The sequence below is a fragment of the Hippocampus guttulatus genome, chromosome 12 (assembly GCF_054856545.1).
Source record: "Hippocampus guttulatus isolate MCC_2025c chromosome 12, RoL_Hgut_1.0, whole genome shotgun sequence".
NCBI lineage: Eukaryota > Metazoa > Chordata > Actinopteri > Syngnathiformes > Syngnathidae > Hippocampus > Hippocampus guttulatus.
In genome coordinates this window covers 8,677,043-8,696,659 of record NC_141272.1, presented here as the reverse complement: position 1 = coordinate 8,696,659, position 19,617 = coordinate 8,677,043, and the positions used below count along the sequence as shown (strand labels likewise).

General features: G+C 41.1%; 1 protein-coding gene across 9 annotated transcripts in view; it reads right to left on the bottom strand.

The window, feature by feature from the left end:
* Positions 1 to 395: 395 nt before the first annotated feature.
* Positions 396 to 19,617, bottom strand: part of mark4b (MAP/microtubule affinity-regulating kinase 4b) — a 30,164-nt gene continuing 10,942 nt past the window's right edge. For 2 of the 9 annotated variants that reach the window (XM_086125253.1, XM_086125252.1), the window contains exons 4-19: positions 15,046 to 15,094; positions 14,902 to 14,967; positions 13,117 to 13,187; positions 12,816 to 12,872; positions 12,455 to 12,691; positions 12,270 to 12,389; positions 11,780 to 11,879; positions 11,598 to 11,707; positions 10,775 to 10,958; positions 10,481 to 10,701; positions 9,264 to 9,355; positions 7,067 to 7,354; positions 5,344 to 5,426; positions 4,004 to 4,048; positions 3,622 to 3,646; positions 396 to 2,547 (exon numbers count right to left, since the gene is read on the bottom strand). In XM_086125253.1, coding sequence (XP_085981379.1) covers positions 2,214 to 2,547; positions 3,622 to 3,646; positions 4,004 to 4,048; positions 5,344 to 5,426; positions 7,067 to 7,354; positions 9,264 to 9,355; positions 10,481 to 10,701; positions 10,775 to 10,958; positions 11,598 to 11,707; positions 11,780 to 11,879; positions 12,270 to 12,389; positions 12,455 to 12,691; positions 12,816 to 12,872; positions 13,117 to 13,187; positions 14,902 to 14,967; positions 15,046 to 15,094 — 2,082 coding nt within the window. In that variant the 3' untranslated portion in view covers positions 396 to 2,213. The other 7 variants (XM_086125257.1, XM_086125254.1, XM_086125256.1 and 4 more) reach the window with 7 other exon arrangements.

The following is a 19,617-nucleotide window of genomic DNA, read 5'->3' as shown; positions in this document are numbered from 1 at the left end:
TTTAAAAATAAGAAATGTGCTTCATACTTTACAGGGAAAAAGTATTTAAAAAAATGCAGTCAGTAAATTTGCATGCCCGTTTTTTAGGAAGAAAAAATGTATTCTTACCTTCAAAGTATTTTCCAAACCCCCAAGAACATTGCAGAAACATTGGACTTTTTTCCACATTACACCTCCGGCACCCCAAATGCTATTCAGTTATTTGACAAAACTCAATGAACACACCTGTCATCTCCAAGGTGTTCAAGTGCGATGCTGTTAACTAATATATTCCACATTTACTCACCAAAGCACGAGGAATCTAATGGCGGTAGCAACACGTTCCTGGTTGAAGTTAATTAGCTAATGTTAATTCCTCTTCCAGGTGAAACATAAATGCATGAGAAAAAAGATGATCTGGTTAAATCAGAGGTTGAAAGTCTTTATTTACGACACATGATGTTTTGAGGACTGCAGTTCGCTCCATAAATTAAAAACAGCGACGGCTACAATATGCGCTAAAGTGATGTCCTAGAGGTCCCAAAAGAAAAAAACAACACAGCTTGCTGTCTTCAGTCACCAGCTGAAGACCAGCCACAAACTGACAAAGCTTTTTGTCTCTCCATTGGTTGGTGATTTAAGATTATGATGACATATCATTAAATCAAAGAAAAAAAATCCAATATTCTGGGTATCTTTGAATTTTTAATATTTCTGTGTTAATGTTACGAAGCTCATCAGCGAAGCGTGTGTTTGTGTTAACCCAAAAATACATCACACACATTAAGTGCTTTAAGACAACGGGAGGAACTCAAATTTTTCTTAACGTCAATCAGCATTTGCGTGCCAAAGCTAACGTGATGTTAGTTTGCAAAACGTCTGTGAGCATTTAATATATTTGAGAAGTCCGATTGGATGCTTGCATGAAGACAATGACACATTGTCATTTTTATTGTCAGGTGTTTTTTATGCTAACATCGTAATGATTTAGCCAAAGGTGTGTGAGTAGGAACCAACTCATCCATTTTGCCTCATCTTCCAAAAATAAAGAAATAAACCAAAAAAAAAAAAAAAACCTACTACACAAAGCAGAATTTGTAACTGTTTCCTGCATGTCACCCTCTAGAGGCTGGAGGTCAAAATGCAGCATCGCTACTTCGGTTTGTAACACATTTTTTGCTGTCTGTCCTTTTGAATCAAAAGTTGAAAAATGTGACTTTAAATAGCAGCGCTTCAGGAAGGAATGATGAAAAATTCATTGGGGAATAAAATAATAGGTAATTATGAACTGGTATTAAGACCGCAATAAAACAAAGAAAAACAAATTGATGATACGACCAGATTCAAATTGGGATCTTACAGAAGTCATATTTTGGGGGGAGAAAATAGAATACAATCTTATGAAAATTCAATTATAATTTTTCAAGAACAAAAGTAGATTTTTAAGGAAATCACATTTTAATGTGAATGATTTTTGACTATCTTCACTTCCCTTCACAAAATTAACGCGTTATAGGAAATAAGACTTTGTTCTTGAAAAAAAGTGATTTTATTCTTGTAAAAGGACACTTTGTATTGAAAATCATCTGAAATAATAATCAAACTAACTTTGTTGCCCTCTTGAACAAAACTCATTTTCTTTTGAAACAAAACGACTATTCTCAATTTTTTTTGAAATGGTGATTGATTTCTCTTCCTCACAAAAAATTGCTGAAACCCTGATTTTATTCATGGTTTTTTTCCTCTCACAAATTACGTTTTTTTCTTTTCTCCAGAGAAACTTTCTCCTCAAAATTCTTCTGATTGTTTTGAAAATCAGTGTTTTCCAAGAAAAATTTTGACAATTGTCATAATTTTTCACAAAAATATGACAATTTTCTTTTCAATATACCGGTACATTTACTTTTTTCTCTGAAAAATACACGATCCCTTGAAAAAAAACGGACAATTTTCATGAGATTCTTTTTTATCCCCGACTTTATTGTACAATAGTTCTGACTTTAGTCTGAGTATTTTGCTATTCTTTTGAATGTGGTTTTAACACTCGTTGGTAGCTGATCAGTCAAACATGATGAAATAAAGTGTGTTTGAGTGATGTTCTCTTTTCGCTTGTTTTCAGCAGTTCAAGATGGGACACAGAACGAGGGTCTTTGGCGGAGGCATAGCGAGGAGTTTGCACCCGCTTCCTCCCTGCCATTTCAGTATTTTCTCACTTTGCCCCTGCTCCTCAGCCCTCAGAGCTCCAGCTCCTTGGACACTTTGGTGGCGATGTCCCTGAAAGCGAGCGGCGCCCCCCAGAGGCGCTTGAAGCGCACGCCGCTGCTCTGCGCCGGCCCGCCAGGCAGCTGGCACACTTCGGCCTCAAAGGCCACACGGGCGCCAGCCGCTCCATGCGTGCAGGACAGCAGGAAGGGGCCCGCCAGATGGACTTGGCAGCCACAGCCCTGGGCCGCCTCCCGCAGAGCCAGGATCACTTCGGCTGGGTCGCGGGGGCTGCGGACCCTCACATCCCAGCCGCTTCGGGGGGTCCGGGGCTCGGCCGCTTTCTGATGCCCAGATATATGGCGACTGAATCAAATGTGGGGTGGTGAAAGGGGGAGGGCGGGGGGGGGGGGGGTGGAGGTTAGATGAGTTATGATGAGTTTGACGGAGAGAAAGCAAGAGGAAAAATAGATTACTATCACACATTAGTTCAATTTAAATACAGCATCCCTTCATATGGTAACCAAGAGCTTTTGGTTATTAATTGCTGAGAACTAGACACAACTTGCGTTAATAAGATTTATATTCTAAAAACAATGTTAATGTTATATTTCATATTGTATGTACATTTTAAATTATTATTTCTGTGTGTGTGTATATACAGTATATATATAAAATCACCATATTAAAACAGAACCAAATCAAAATCTGTCTATCTAATCACTGCATTAAAACAGAGGACATCCAACTTTGAACAAGTCAAAAAGTGTCTGGACTTTGAAGAGAAAAATCATACACACCATAAAAGAACCGGAACCGGAAAGGAATTACGGTATGCTACACCGTATATCAGCCAGGTGGGCTGGCTCAAAAGGTTAAAAGTATATTAGTATAGTATGAAATATTTCTATCAGTGGGATGAACCTGCAAAAACAAAACAAAACAAAAAAAATCTCTACAAAATTAGAAAGTTGCTCCTGAAATGAAGACATTGTTTCACAAAACTGCTTTTTTCGAGCCTTGATTATACTAATCACTGACTGTCATTTGTTACCTTTAAGGACATAGATAAATTGTTAAGCAGCTTTTCTGACAAAAAACACACATATCAGGTTTGTAGATGCCACATTTGCTGACTCCTCTAAGAAAAGAAACCCTTTATTTGTCTCACAATGGAGAAATTCACAATTTACAGCAGCAAAATTATGAAAGGGAGAAAGTAGGAAAATTTGAGGAAATACATTGGTCTCTAAATCTTTTTTTATCCACAATGAATATCTAAGTTTTCCGAATGACAACTTTCTACATCACAAGTCAAAAGAGAGTGAAAAAGGAGGTCCATGTTGTTCAAATAAGAGTTCTCTTCTTTTTTTTCTCTCTTTTTTTAATGGGATTGTCAACTACGAGCAAACACAGCACGGCTAACGAAGCTAACGTTACCTGCTGCTGTTGTTAGCCTGAGACACTGAGAGGAAAAACACAACTTTTAAGAAACAAAAGGCACATTTGTGCATTAACGGTTTGCTACTTATAATGCTTGATCCTTATGTGGTATGATTAAATATAGATTTGCTCACTTAAGTAGGACACCACAGTTTGATTACTGTGTATGTTTTTTTCTGAATAACAAAAAAAATGACCAAAAAAAAGACCTCTGGCATAAGATTACAATAATTTACAAATTCTTGTTTTACAAATACATTTTTTTCTCCAAAATTGTGGCTTATTTTTTCATACATTTATTTTCCAAAAAAAAACAAACTTTTTTTTTGCCCCATTGAAAAATTCTGAAAATTTAGATTGAAAATCTTTCACAACTCACCTTGTGACCGGAGATCTGCTGATTCTCTCAGGTTCGTCTGTGACCCTCAAGAGGAACACAAAAGATATCCATTAGAAAACAACCAGGAAAAAAAACAATAACATGAAAAAACACACCTCCTGCTTACGGTCTACTTCAATGAGTAAGTACACTGATTAAAACACATAACACGGCTACTCATCCATCACTGTGATCAGATGTCAACAGCACACACAATGAATGTGAGGACTTCACACAAAACAGTCATGTGTTCTGCTGCATCTGTGTTGTGACTGATTTTATCTTGACACCTCAGAGACCTGTTGTGTGACAACGTGAGACTGAATAAATGTGGAGAAGAGTACAGGTGCATGATGGGAGGACAGCAAGAGAATACAATAGCAGTAAAGTGTTGGTCCAACAGCAGGGCAAAGGAGATTAACATCGTTTAACCTTGCTGGGAAACAGCAAAGACACTCGCTCAGGATCACGCGGGCACAAGCTGCCATCCTCTTAAACCACACCCACACACAATTCTATTCTTTGGAAACAACTTTAACTTTAAAAGCCACCTCCATTTGTATAGCACTACCTAACGAGCAAGCGTAGGAAGGAGTATGATCAGCAGTGAAGGAAAAAAAAATAGAAAAGTTTCAAAATATATTTTTTTTCTTTGTGGTGGAGTTTTCCAAATCAATGACTTCATTTAGAGAGCGACTTTCTAACTATGGAGCATTTTTTCCCCCTGCAGGTTGAGCCTTGAGTTCCTGAAAGCAAGGGTTTTATTATACAATTAAAAAAATACACACACAAACACCCGTCCTCTCTAAACTTCGACTATTTTTTTTCCTTTCCTGTGAGGCCCATTACATCTACTCTATGTACAAAGCCCCAAGCCCCAAACCCCAATAAACTGTTCTACCTTGTTCAACCCATAGGGGGCGGCACTGCAGCCCAAACCAGGGCCACACCCACACGCACCTGTTACTCTCTCTTCTCTTCAAACAACCGATCGCCGATGACACAAGCATGCACTTCACCGATGCACACACACACGCACGCGCGCACACACACGCGCGCACACACACACACGCATACACTCGCACACTCATAGACTTTAAGTCAGACACGCAAACAGTGCAGACAGACACTCGGGTTGCTGCTGGTTACAGCCGCTGTCTGATGCACATTATGATTTCAAAGTTTAAATATTAAAGACCAAAATTCTTACATACCGCCAATACATGCTTACAGTACATTCCAACCAGTGATAGGGACAGCTAGATAAACACACGGGTAGACACAGATGGACATGTAGCGAGACACACAGCAGCCAGAAAAGATGGGAAAGGAAGACTTACTAACTGTTTTTGTGGCTTGCGGGAGGTTGCAGCCCGACACGGATTTGTTTGAACTCTGACGCTTAGATGGGTCAAGAGTGACCCTGGAAGAAGAGGAAGAGGAGGTATGGAATGACAATAAGAGCAGAGTGTCAGGGCAAAGAAAGAAAGTGGGATAGGAGAGGAGGAAAACAACATGGAGGTGAGAGGAAACAAAGCAGAAGATTGAAGAAGAAGACAGGATGGCAAATCGGCAGGTGACTGGTGAGGGGAAGCAAACGTGGTTAGACAATCAAGCAAACACTGAAAAGCAACAAGCAGAACGCAACGCGTAGAAAAGAAAGTTGTCCACATCAGACGGATGCCATCACGAGGCGCAAACTTCATCAAATATGTCGTAATGTGTCATAAAAAACTGCGGGGAGGCACCTCAATGCAAGAAGTAATGCCATACAATATGATACCGCAGTGTGAATGAACTGAGAGGTTCCTTTCATTAAAGTCTCATTCCCACCAAGCCACAACGTGTTGTTCAGCCCGACACGCTTTTTTTCAGAAAGTTAAAAGTTTGACAGAATCGTTACTTTTCCACGATACGATAAGGAGACTGGGAGCGCAGCAGCCAAGTGTGGACGAGGGAAAGCGAAGGCACAGCAACAGGCTAACTTTGGTATCTTTAGAACTTTTGTATGACAATAAAAAATATCAAATTCATTACACAGAATTGTTAAAAGTCAGCCTTATGTGAAAGTAAAGGCAAATGAGCCATAAATTAATTCGATTTTTTTATTTGCTTAGTTAAAATAGGATTGTTAACTCGCAAAACGCTTGGATTTGCAGCCTTTCAAGTGTTCACGGCAACAGCTTGACAAAATTCTACCAAACAAGTGTGGCGTAAACGAAACTCAGTAAATCATACGTCAGATTCCAGCAATAATAATACGAAAAAATATCAAGGTCCTGAAGGTTAGCTAAAGTTAGCACATATTTTTGTCAGTTCTAGTCAAGGAGTGTCAAAATGTGCACACTTTAGAAGCATTGCCTCATCGTGTTTGCTTTGGCCAATGAAGAAGCATCGAAGGCCAATAGAGATGTTCTGAGTTGTTAACTGTAGCGTGGAAAAGCAGCGCTACGATGGTACACTCTCGGCAGAGCGGACTCAGCTATCTCCATCCCCGCAGTGAAAATAGACCTGCTCGCCATTTACCGGAACCGTATCAAATTAACATGCACTACCAGGTGGATATGAGGTCACATTTTTTTACATGGATTATGAATTTATCGCCATGTCTCAGACTACTGTGCCAAAACTAAACTGTACTGCCTGCTGGGAAAAAAAGGTTGGTACATTATGATGTTTTTTTTTTTTTTTTTAGACCGTTTATGTAGCTATTGCCATCCTGCTTCCACACCCCTGCGCTGGACACTCAAACATGATCAGGATTTATCTGGACCATATTGAACCGAATTGTTTTGCCTGGTGGAAACGAGGCTAAAGATGTAAACCTGAGGCAGACAACTTGTCAAGGCTTCATTGAAAAAGAATAAAAGCTGACTTTGTTAGTAGATGAGATCGTTATGTACTAATAGAAGTCATTGAAATCAGTCCACAGGCACAACATCATCCAGTGCACTTAAAAATGTCAGTTTTTAGCGTGCTAAACATTTAGCCACAACGCTAGTCCAGAGTCAGCAGACGTGTCCTCTTCCCGCCATGATTTTCTCCCGCGGCTTCTCCGCTTACCTGCGGGTCAACTTGGAGGTGAGCTTGCTGAGCAGGTTGCTGGTGGCGCGTGGGGTCCTGGCACCGGACAGGGTGCCGCCAGTGTCGTGCGACGAGGTGGGCGAGGCTGGTGTCACATGTAAGGGCGGCCGGCGGTCTCGGATTTGCCCGCCGTGGAAGGTGCTCCTGGCCGTGGAGCCCCGGGAGAGACGCGAGGAGGGTGTCGAGGTGGAGGACGACGACATGGCTGATGCGCCGGTGATGCTGTGGGTGGAGGGAGAAGCGGGGGGCAGCCGATGGGAAATCGAACTGGGGTGGAAGAACAAGGGGATGAAAAATGTTTGTTTTTTTTTCCCCCGAATGGAGTTCCAGGAGGGCATTCGTCTTCTCATGGAGCACTAATGCATGTGCGCACCTACTCCCTCAATATTACCCTCAGGCTGCTTTTCATTTCGCTCTACAAAGCAGAAACGCACGCACACACAGAGACGCACACCACACAAATCGCACACATAAGCTAACTAAAGCAGCATTGATGTTGCGGTAAATATAAACATCTTCTGAACATTGGAACGCAAGCGGGAGCAACACAGGAAAACAAAGCATTTAATAATACGCAAAGGCATGAATTCTTTTTGCTCTGCTAAAAACTATTTGTCTTGCTGCAGCTTAGTTTTCAATGGTCATCTTTGTCCATCATTGTCAAATTGATGTGCATTATATTTCTGAATATCATGAATTGTCCCTCCAACGGCCATGGCGCGCATGCGAGAAGGAGCAACACAATCAAAGTCCACTGAATTAAAGCATGTTGCAAAAACTGTTTTCGTTATTTAAATTCAATTTAATTTTGTAACTATTGTAGGCTTTATACTGTACAGTATAATACTGCCTAGTACTATTTCTCGCTTATTAAATAAACAAAACATGAAAAAAATGGGTGGTGTTTTTTTGAGGTGGCTGGAAAAAATTCACATCAATTCGATTAGCTGATTTGAGAGACGAGTGATATGAGTTAAGAAGAAGCTCGTTGGTCAAGGTGTCACTTTACATAGAAGTAATCTTGGATGACGAGCCACGTGTTGCTTCACCAAATTCACAACCAGACATTTTCTGTCTATTCGCACAGGTGCTTCTCTTCTCAAGTGTTAAAAGAATTCACCAAAGAGTGTGTGCGTGTGTGGACCTGCACGTGTTTACCCCATCAAAGCAGCGTGGCATGGCATCAACATTGACAAAGCCTCGGAGGCAAATGTAGGCATGAGGGTGGTGTTGATGTGGGCACTGGGCCAATTGCAACTTTGTCACCACAATGCTTCCTCCTACTTTATTATGCGCTGTGACTTAATAAATCTTGATTCACTAAAAATATGAACTAGTCTTTGCTTTTCTAGAGTCAATAAATATCGTAAGCATCACACTCACAATTTTGAGTCTTCAATGTAATTAATAATAAGCATGTTTTGGGAAAGTAGGAGGAAATCCCCATGCCAACACAGCGAGAGCATCCGAAGTCCACAAAGAACTTTGAAATTCCGAACGGTGAGGCAGATGTGCTAACTACACATCTAGCGTGCTGCTGGAAATTGAACTTAGTCCTGATACTTAATCACAAAGATTTATTCATTTGATCTTGTTCTTTGCTCTCTGTTGTGTGACTATCAGGAGTCTTCAAAGGACAAGTACCAGTAATCCTACTTGATTTAGTTTCATTTAATCTTATTATGCTAGTGGTTCACTCTTAAGTTAATGTTGTGTAATGTTCCTCCCACATTTGAGCTCCCGCTAGAGTAACAGCTAGTATCACTGATAGTGTCCTGTATTTAGTTGAAAAGTTGCGGGCTCTGGCTCCAGCATGGAGACCAACTTCACTGCAGCAAAGTGAAGACGATGGGGTACAATGTTGTCGTGAAGGCTAAGTTAGGGTTGAGCCAACGCGAGTGAAAGAGAGACAGAGCGAAGAGCAAGAGGCGACTGTGTCTGACACACTCAGAAGCACCAACATCTGTCACAACAAGACATCTCATGCTGGCTCCATAAACATACGGACACACAGATCAATTTGTCTAACTCTAAACGTTGACCCCGCCAAACATGCAAGACAAATTTCTAGTGGAATGATATTTGCCTTTTTTCAATTTAATCATATTTATTGGCTATTCGAGTAATCAGAAAGAAGAGGAGACCTCATGTATTTCCAGTTGGAAATGCTTCTCACCTGTTTTCTTTGCCATTTTGCAACAACGAGTGTCTGTCTGTGCTGCAGACGTACGTATTCCTTCGCGTCATGCCACTAGCAGCGACATTACTCTGCGGGGGTTGAGGAGGAGGGGGGAAGATGTCAACAACAAAATATGTCCAATTCAACAGAGGTGGGCTTCAGTCACATATTGCATGAGCAAGTTATAAACGAGTCTGAAACTTCAAGGTTGAAGTGTCAGGACAAATCAATTTGAAGTAAATTGAAAGTCAAGCGATATAACTTTGCGACCTTGCCAGTCATAACATACATTTCACATTGATCATAACACAAAAAAATACATTTACACGAGGGATGAGGCGTTTGCTGTTTTCAAGGTACAGCATACCGCAATTTTAAAAGACATCGCAGTTTAACTTTCCCATCAGCACTGACAGTATTTATTTACACATTAATAAACTATATGTGCAACTACTTCCCAAAAACATTTTGTAAGATAACGAATGAGCTGTGTTCCAGCTGGTTATGGCAAAGTAGATGTCGAACTTCACCCAATTTGATACGAGCAAGTGTTAAGTAAGTTGAGTCTCTCGTAATTGTTAGCCAAGTAAGTCCTAAAATTGGCAACTCTAGTCTGACTCGAGGGAAGTCATGTGACTCGAATCCAAAAGAGGACTCACGCGCATTTAAATACATTAAAGAGTTCATTTCAGGTTAATGTGGCTTCTGCTTGATTTCTTTTTCGAATTGTTCCAGTTATCCAAGTGTCGGCAAAGGAATCAAGGCATCTATATCTGATTTAATGAGCCATTCGCAGTGCCAGAAGGTCTGTGTGCACATAAACTTGCATCTTTTTTTAGATGCTCGACTGAAATTGTCTTTGCAAAATCTTTTGACTGTCTTTGTCCTTTGTAGTAACAACTCACTGCTAAAACGTGTTCTAATAAAAAGCCCAGTTGACTCGACGAACACAACAGCCGGCTGGCTACAGAGTTGGCTCAAGGTGCTACTCCTCCATCTTTAAAAAGTCACAAATTTTGACGACATTTCCACCTTGAAAAGCATCAGCAACCAACTACTGAATATACCCATTACACGAGCCCACACATTTCAAGAATGAGAGGATTCTTGAACATAGCATTTTACCTAAAGTTAATCTGCCGGATACGAATCTCAACACATGGATGCATGGACTCAATGTAACTCAGTGAAAGATATACATTTTTGAATGTTACCATGGTGGAGTTGGCCTCCTTCCGTCTGTCGGGAATCTCGGCTTTGTTGGGATTGTGAGCAGAGCTGACCATCGGGCTAGAGGGCGTCGGGATGCTGCGGGAACCCACGGTGTTGTTGCTGGACTTGCGGACTGAGAGCCTTTCCTCCTTAAGTCCAGAAACTTCTCCCACCCCACTCGGGCTGCGCTTGGGGTGCGCTGACCCAGGAGCTGCCGGACCACCTGCGAGACAAAAGATGCAAGCAGATTAGGGATCGGTTTGAAGCTTCGGGGATGTGATGTCAAGAAGTCATACAGAAGTCAGAGTGCCGTCTCTGGCGCTGATAGGTGGAGACGCTGCGTTGTGGCTTGTAGGCTGAGGAGGAGGACGCAGCCGCAGCGGAGGAAGTAGAGTGTTTGCTGGTACCGTTGACGATGGTGCCAGGCCTGACGCGAGCCAGGCTCAGACTGCTGCCTGAGCGGGACACGGTGCTTTCGGCCTGAGACAACACAGAGTGACTGCAATGACATTTTGTGCCAGTGTTGTGTTGGGAGTGTGAACAGAGCATGTCGCAGAAGAAGCAGAGCCAAGTTTGGCTACGCGTTGAATTTATTAAAATAAAAGGCAAGAATCCTATCATATTGAAATTGCATTCGAACAGATCAGAATTGAGGTAAATTGTATTGTAAGGATAGAGAGGGATTATTATGTATCATACTGGAATGCAATTGGTGGGAATAATATGGAGTGAATCGCATCGGAGAGATTTGTACAGTAATTGCAGCAAATCAAATCATATCTAACAACATTGTCATTGAAGTGAATTGTACCACAACGTATCGTAGTTGGCGTGAATCATATCATACTACATCGTAATTGCATTTTTAATTGCATCCTCATAAATTGAGTGAATCAGATTGTATAATATTACAACTCACGGCAACTGACGTGAATCATGTCGTTGGCATGAATCATGTCGTAATTGCAGTGAATGCCGTATAGTACTTGGAGTAAATAGTATCATAATTGGAGTGAATTGCATGGTAATGAGTTGGAACAGATTGAAATTTCAGGGAATCATAGCGAATTGGAGTGTATCATACAGAAACAACCACAATCTCATACATGTCATACTTGCCTCGTTCTTGCGTGCCAGCAGCAAGTACGTGGCCGTCACCTCGTTGTACTTGTGACCGACCAGAGAATCTCGGATCTCCTCCCTGGTGAAACCCATCCCCACCATCACATCTGCAACACCAAGTGTCAAAGTCATGCAAGCTTCAAAGCAGTGCTTTAATCGCTCTCATGGTATTTACTCACCGATGCGGACGTTGTCGTTGAAGTCCTCCTCGGGCTCTTTGTGAGGTTTTAGCTCCTCTCCATCGTAGCTCACATTCAACCATTTGTCTTTCATGATTTGCTGGTAAATTCATGTCAGCAAAATTATTACATCTTATCATGACTGCAAGATAGGGCTGCGCTATATGGCCTAACAACAACGTCATTGAAGTGAATTGTACCATTGCTTTTTTTTGGCAGGAAGTAGTCGCTGAACCCATTTTACAAAAATTGTTACGAAGGGGGTCGGAAAAGTCACTAAATAAAGGATTGCAATCAATTCATTCAAGTAGCAACACTGAATGCACCTCTCTGTTCGCAGAGCATGGTGTTTGGTGTCAGCGGTGCATATTAGCAGGGATGTACTTTGCATAACAGAACACACTAAAATAAAACATTTAGAGAAATAATAAATCGCACTGAAATAAACTTGAACGAATGGCCCATTCCTACTACAAATGTTGCCACTCACCTCCAGTGAACAGCGCTTGGTTGGGTTGAGGACCAAGAAGCGGCGCAGGATTCCCTCGCAGTCTGTGGACATGTAGAAGGGCACACGGTATTTCCCTCTCAGGACACGCTCACGCAGCTCCTAAATGTAACACAAATCCAGATGAGTTTCCGCCACAGAGACAATGATACAATTATGACACCCACCTTCAGGTTTTGGCCGTCAAAGGGCAGCGAGCCGCTGACCAGTGTGTAGAGGATGACACCCAGGCTCCAGATGTCGACCTCAGGGCCATCGTACTTCTTGCCTTGGAAAAGTTCGGGTGCGGCATAGGGCGGTGAGCCGCAGAAGGTGTCCAGCTTGCTGCCAGCCATGAACTCGTTGCTGAAGCCAAAGTCAGCGATTTTGATGTTGGAGTTGGCATCCAGCAACAGATTCTCTGCCTTAGATGGTGGAGCAGAAAAGATGATGTCATAGTGGCACATATTTATATGACTAAATCCAACAACTTTTTCCGCACAGATTGTGTCTGTAAATTATTACTATTATAATTTGGTGTGCACTCACCTTCAAGTCTCTGTGAACAATGTTCTTCTGATGGCAATAGTGCACAGCTGATACAATCTGTGTAAACACAAGAAAACATGCTTCATATACAGTGGACAATTGAATAGATGATTTCACTGCCACCGTTTATTTTATTCTGCAGTGCACCCCAGTGGAATAGTCTGTAGTGTCATCGTGTCACACAGCTAAACCACAGCTCATCTTTGCTGCCTCTCGTGCTCGTGTGTATGGTGCAGCAAATGCGTCTTTTTTTTTTTTTCTTATTCATCAGAAATACAAGTAGGGAGAAGTTAGAACCGACCTGTCGGAACTTGCCGCGGGCCTCTTTCTCCTTCATGCGGCCGTGAGCCACGAGGTAGTCAAACACCTCCCCTGTGAGTGATGACAAGCTTGAATGTCAATGCCATTGATTGCAGTTTTAAGATAAGATAACATAAGATAAGATATCCTTTATTAGTCCCACACTGGGGAAATTTACAACGATAATAAAGTCACACTGCAGAATCAAAGCAACTCTGCTCTGGGAAACTACAAACAAAAACAAGGGTGGAGAAGAGGGGTCTCTGACAATTTATTATTATTGTTATTATTATTTTTTGTAATGACAGCTTGTTTTAATCGAGAAACTGATAGAATCGCTGCAGTAAATTGGAGACTGTGGGATCATAAATAACAAATAATGAATTGTCAGCTAACTGTTAACTGCATCCCCCTTCAAACAATGAAAGATTGCCTCCAAAGTAAGCTTGGATAGACTCCAACTCAGCAAATTGATGGCTTGTCACTTTTTTGAGACTCCAGGCTAACAAGTAGACACTCCTAGCTTGATGCCTTGTAAAAAACAACAACAATTTGTGGTTGGGGGAAAAAAATTCCCAATTTGTCTGTCTCCTTTTGTGTCCTTTCTTCAGGAATACACTAAAGCACACTTCATCTTTGTAAGCTCCAATAAGTCCAACAGCTGGAGTTTATGTAATATGTACTGTAAATATTCATCCATCTGGCGGAAAAAGAACAACCACAATCTGGTCTAACGTGTTGGCCTAACAACTGAAGGTGAGTCAGCTACTTTGACACACGGTACATTAATTCTCTCTCTCTTTTTTTTTTTTAAACGGAGTCACAAATCATCCCCAGTTTGTGATGTGGACTACTTTATTGTGTGAGTAGATTAAGACTGGCTGCTCTGTCAATTCATTTGATGTTGAACAGTGTGCGTTTGTCTCCCATTTTGTGTGCTCGCTCCTTGTTAGATATTGTAGGCAGGCAGGAAAGACACCAGCACAGAGATGAAAGAAGAAAGGTAAACAGAAGCTTTCAAATTAGGAAGGCGCTAGTTTTCGCTTCATTGTGTGCTCATGCATGATAAAAATGATTCAAGTGTGACAGATCTGGAAGCACATTTACCAACAATTGGTCTGAATTTGAGCATTTTAAAAGTGAGTTTCTAAAAGAGTATCCTGAACAATTATCCTGTGGCATGGATTGTATTGAGATCGATTATGATGTGTGGGGTGCACAAAGATAGATTATGCTGTGCTCAGTGTGCTACGTTAATTAAGAGAGAGTTTTGCTCCATTCCGTGCCAGCTCCTCGAAAAACGGTCCGGCCGACAATCGTAAATGTTAACCGTTTACAATATTTACGACTGAAAACCTTTATGGGTGTGTTCAAAACCAAGTTGGGCCAAAGCGGTCTTCCTGCTCGATCCAAAAGAGAAGCTCACTGAAGGTGACATTGTTGGCACACACGATTAGTGGAGCATTTGAGCTGTACTGAGTGTTTGTAGAACATGTCCCTTAAAGTTCTTCACCAAAATGAAAAAATCAGCTTGCCAGACAAGATCACATTTAGCCAGTAGCTTCTTGTATTTCTTCTTCTTCTACTACTACCTGTACTACTCTTTCTTCATTCTGGATGCCCTGTGGCACCCCGTTGCCTCTCACAGTTCAGTCTAAGTACTACGACATACAGGCTTATGTGTGTGGCGTGCTGTGTTGCTCCTCTCCAGACACAGTAAAAACATATGGCCATCCCCCCCAAAATATGTTATATAAATTAGTATGTGTGCATTAGCGTCACCGACCTCCACTGGCGTATTCCATGATCAAATATAGAGTCTTCTCCGTCTCTATGACCTCAAAAAGCTGGACTGTAGCACACAAATGCAAAAGGTCACACTAAATGAAACGGACCAAAAGATCAATGGACACACTTAAGTGTGACTCACCGATGTTGGGATGGTTGAGGGTTTTCATGATGCGTACCTCACGAAAAAGCTAGAAAAAGGAGAGAGTATATCATCAATGTGGCTCATTCTCACATATACAGCTTTGGTGACCCACAGGGGCGCGTGACAGCAGTACAGCCGAACAGTCGGCCTCCGCCTTGGATAATAATAATAATAATAATAGATTTTATTTATAAGCGCCTTTCAAGACACCCAAGGACACTTTACAATAACACCCAAGGACACTTTACAATAACAAAAAACACAAAACAATACGTGTGTTGCACCTTGATTCAAGCTTAATAAACAAATATGACAAGGCTGATGCATTTTGCCCATAAATACTTAAATATTAAGACCTGCCTGATGATGACGATGTACTGCATATATCACACCTTCAGTGAGATTAGTAATTAGCAGTGCAGTAAGCCATACACATATGTTACTGGAAACCATATGTGGAGTGTACGATGATGATGGAAATGCAACGTGAATACAGTGCTTGCAGAAAGTACTCAAACGGTTTCAATTTTTCCGTAATTTTTTCACATTACATAATAGCCTTATTCCAGACTGATATTCATTCACCGAAATACTTTTGTAGGCGTGATTATGGTTTAAACAGATTTCACATTGTAATTATGGGATAGAGATGTTTTTATGTTGAATTTCAAGGGGAAAAAATGAAATTATAAAATCTCACAAGAAGGCTGTAACATTTGAATTCTGTCTCCATGTATTCTTCCTGTAATCAGAAAAAAAATCTTGACAAAAGAAAAACTTGTTTTACAATATGATCATCGTGTGTTGTTTCTAGATTTTTGAGGGGAAAATATCAATTTATTGGTTCTTGTAACAAAATGTTTAAAAAGTGAAGCACTATGTATACTTCCCATCTATATTAACTTGCTTTAGTCATGCAGCATCTAAGCAAGTCCAGTTGTACTTGATTTAAATTTACACGGTGACCACACACCAGTGACTCGGAACAAGCATCTTCTATTGTCAGTAATCACAGTAAAATGCACAGCTGCTGCCAAAGTCTCATTTCTTCAGCCAGTTTCATGCTGACGTCCCGCCTTCGCTTTGTTTTTTAAAACCAAACCCTGTGTGCACTTTCACACAGCAATACTTTGCAAGATGACTGCTTTCGACACAACAGGCGTGACATGTGAGTGTCGGGTGTGACAATGTTTTACGCCTGAAAGTAGACAATAGCGCACGGATGGACAAACTTTTGTGCAAGAGTCACATTTTTTGGGTGTTTAAATGTTTTTTTTTTTAACAAAGTAATGAGACACAGCATTTGTAGATAAGGTCACAAAAAAGTTCAAATATTTATCAAATTACATAAAAATAGTTGAATTTGATTATCTAATAACTCTCATTCTTTAATGTTACTAGTTATAATTAAATGTATGAAAATGAATAAATATATAATGTATGCATAAAACTATTGATTTTAATCAAATCAACTTAAAGAAATGTAATTTATAATTAATGTTAGTACAGTATAGTCAATCATTTCTATGATAATACATTATTAAACATTTGTTATATCTATGCAAAATATTTGTTTTATTAATTGAATTCATTCTCATTTTCAAATTTGTATTATTACAATTTTAATTAGTGAACCAAACATTTATTGAAATAAAACAGATTACATTTACATTATTTATTCTACTCATTTTTTTAAAAATTCTATGTTCAAGAAATCATTCAAACAATTATTTAATCAAATGAATAACTACATTTTATTTAACCAATTTTATGGATAGAAAAGAAAAGCCTGCTAAATCACTACATGTTACAGGATTTTTGACAATGCATTTGTTTGGTAGGCGAGATTAAAGGGCTGAATGTGTGACTTTTCATTCAAATGTTATTTTCAACAATAACCAGCTGTCGAAACAGCCCTTAATTCCACCTCTGTAAGGGTTCTAATACAAAAAATGGAGAAGGAAAATTCCTAGGTCAAATGTCCAATAACAATGGCGTGAAAGCAAAACGGCGACATGGGGGAAAAAAATAAAAATAAAAAAGGAAGCATACGATTAATGCGGCCGCAGTCTGTGAGAGTAAGTGAAGACCAAGAAGCTTCACTTCCTTATTTCCTCACTGCAACGTTGCACTTTTCTCCATTTGCGTAAATGAGATGAGACATTTGGCCTGGACGAACAGGTCCAGAGTCTGCAGACGTCAAGTAATGCATGCAGCACTCCCTAAATGATGTCACCAAAATGAAGTAGCATGAGGTTGTGAGGTGGTTATGAATATACTGTAAATAGAATCCAGAATCCAGATAGGGTGTTACAAAAAAAAGTCCTGATTACCATGACCAAAATAATCACTTATTGGCATGGCATCGAAGCTGCATGGCCTTTTCAAGGGTTCGTCTCCATAGGGCTGGAACTCCTTTCGTAAACTGAGGACCATAGTAACTGTTTGAAACGTTATGACATTTTATGAGTAAACACAGCAGCTGTGTGTGGCCCTCAGGGGGATTAATGCCGACATTGTCACAGCAACCATGACGCGGCATGTCCGTTGTCATGACAGCCGGGCAGTAAGTGAAAAAGATCCAGGCAGGGTTTCAAAGAGCAAGGCGGAATGGAAATGTTCGAGAGAAATGTAAACCTCATTCATCTCTGCTCGTGATTGACGAGATGTGGAAAATTTAAAGTGGAGGTGACAGGCTCATCCTCTTAATTCTTCTTAAAGCACTCAGATGCTCTACTTACTTAATTTGATTACACGCGCACAGACCGGTACGCTGTGTCATTGATTTTATCCACCCATTTTCAATAGCTCTTCTCCTCATAAGGTGACGTTAAGGGAGAGGCGAAGTACGCCCTGGACTGGTAGGCAGCTGAGGGCATGGCTGGTAGACAAACAAGCATGAACAATTGACAGCCTTCAATCAAACAATACTGACTTTTGGTGAGAGAAGTGTTTGTTGTAACCCGTGGACTGGTTATCAGCCAGTCACATTGCAAATAGACATACCACCAATCACGCTCAGATTCACGCCTGTATGGACAATCTAGAGGAGTGATATAAGTGCTACTGGCGGTAAGCCCTACTATAATAAGTGGGGGGGGGGGGGGGGTGAAATTTTATATATATATATATATATACTGTGTATATATACATCCATCCATCCATTTTCCGAACCGCTTAATCCTCACTAGGGTCGCGGGGGGTGCTGGAGCCTATCCCAGCTGTCTTCGGGCAGTAGGCGGGGGACACCCTGAATCGGTTGCCAGCCAATCGCAGGGCACACAGAGACAAACAACCATCCACGCTCACATTCACACCTAGGGACAATTTTAGAGAGTTCAATCAGCCTGCCATGCATGTTTTTTGGAATGTGGGAGGAAACCGGAGCACCCGGAGAAAACCCACGCAGGCTCGGGGAGAACATGCAAACTCCACACAGGGAGGCCGGAGCTGGAATTGAACCCGGTACCTCTGCACTGTGAAGTCGACGTGCTAACCACTGGACTACCGGGCCGCCTGTATATATACAGAATATATATTTTTTTTATTCCATAGCTACAGTTCAGCTTCACTACATTTTCACCTACAGTTCCAGGAGCTTTTACTTCATCTTCTTGTTCCTGGAACTAGAATATTACTAATCAGATGCAGTATTTTCAGAGTTGCAAACCCTAGTCCCAAGGTTCCTTGACCTCTTGAAAGTAACACCACCCCATATAGCAGGGTCTTCTGTCGTGTGTTTTGAGCACAGGAACTATGGTCTTCATTGAAGCCACATTTGTTTCACCTGAAGTACATTGTATTGGCAGTGAAATCTTGGCCAAGTTGCCAGTGTTGTGTTGATATTACTTGTGGGAAAAGCTGTTCTCAACATGGCTGTCCTCTTGTCTACATATTCTCCATACATAACCACAACAAAACACTCTGGGCCAACAATATGACACAATAGAAATGCATATAATTGCATTACACATGCAGACAAAAGGTGGTGAGACGACCAAGTCCGCGTAGTGTGTCTTTTCTCTATCTTGTCTTTCTCCTGTCCCGTGCCCAGGCCTCACAAATCCGCACCCCAGCCTGCTGCCCTTTTGTTCCCCTGTCTGGAATTCAGCTCTCAGTTTAGGGGGCCAGCACAGGGGACTAAAAAGAAGAAAAGAAGCTTCCCAGCATGGCTCGACGGTTCAAACACAGTCTCCAAACACTTTATCAGTGTCACTACTGGGCCGCACAAGGGCATGACAACATGACAACAATCTCCTGAAAAAGTTGCAACTGCAATTGTGGATGCAACGCGAGATGCTCGATAAATACCGGAATGACGACGTCTTGACAATAAATCTAATATCCAAAAAAAAAAAAAAAAAAAAAAGGACGGTCATGGGTACGATAGCGTTCTGAAAGCCAAAGAAAACGGTTGTGCTATCAAGAAAGGAAACATGCAAACCTTTCGCCAGAGGAGCCAAGGGCTCAAACAATGCAATCTGATTTCACGATTGACGTTGTGGGCGCTTAGGATCGTTGACTTTTGTGGGCCACTAAACCACTCGCCGCATACGGTTTAGACTTCCA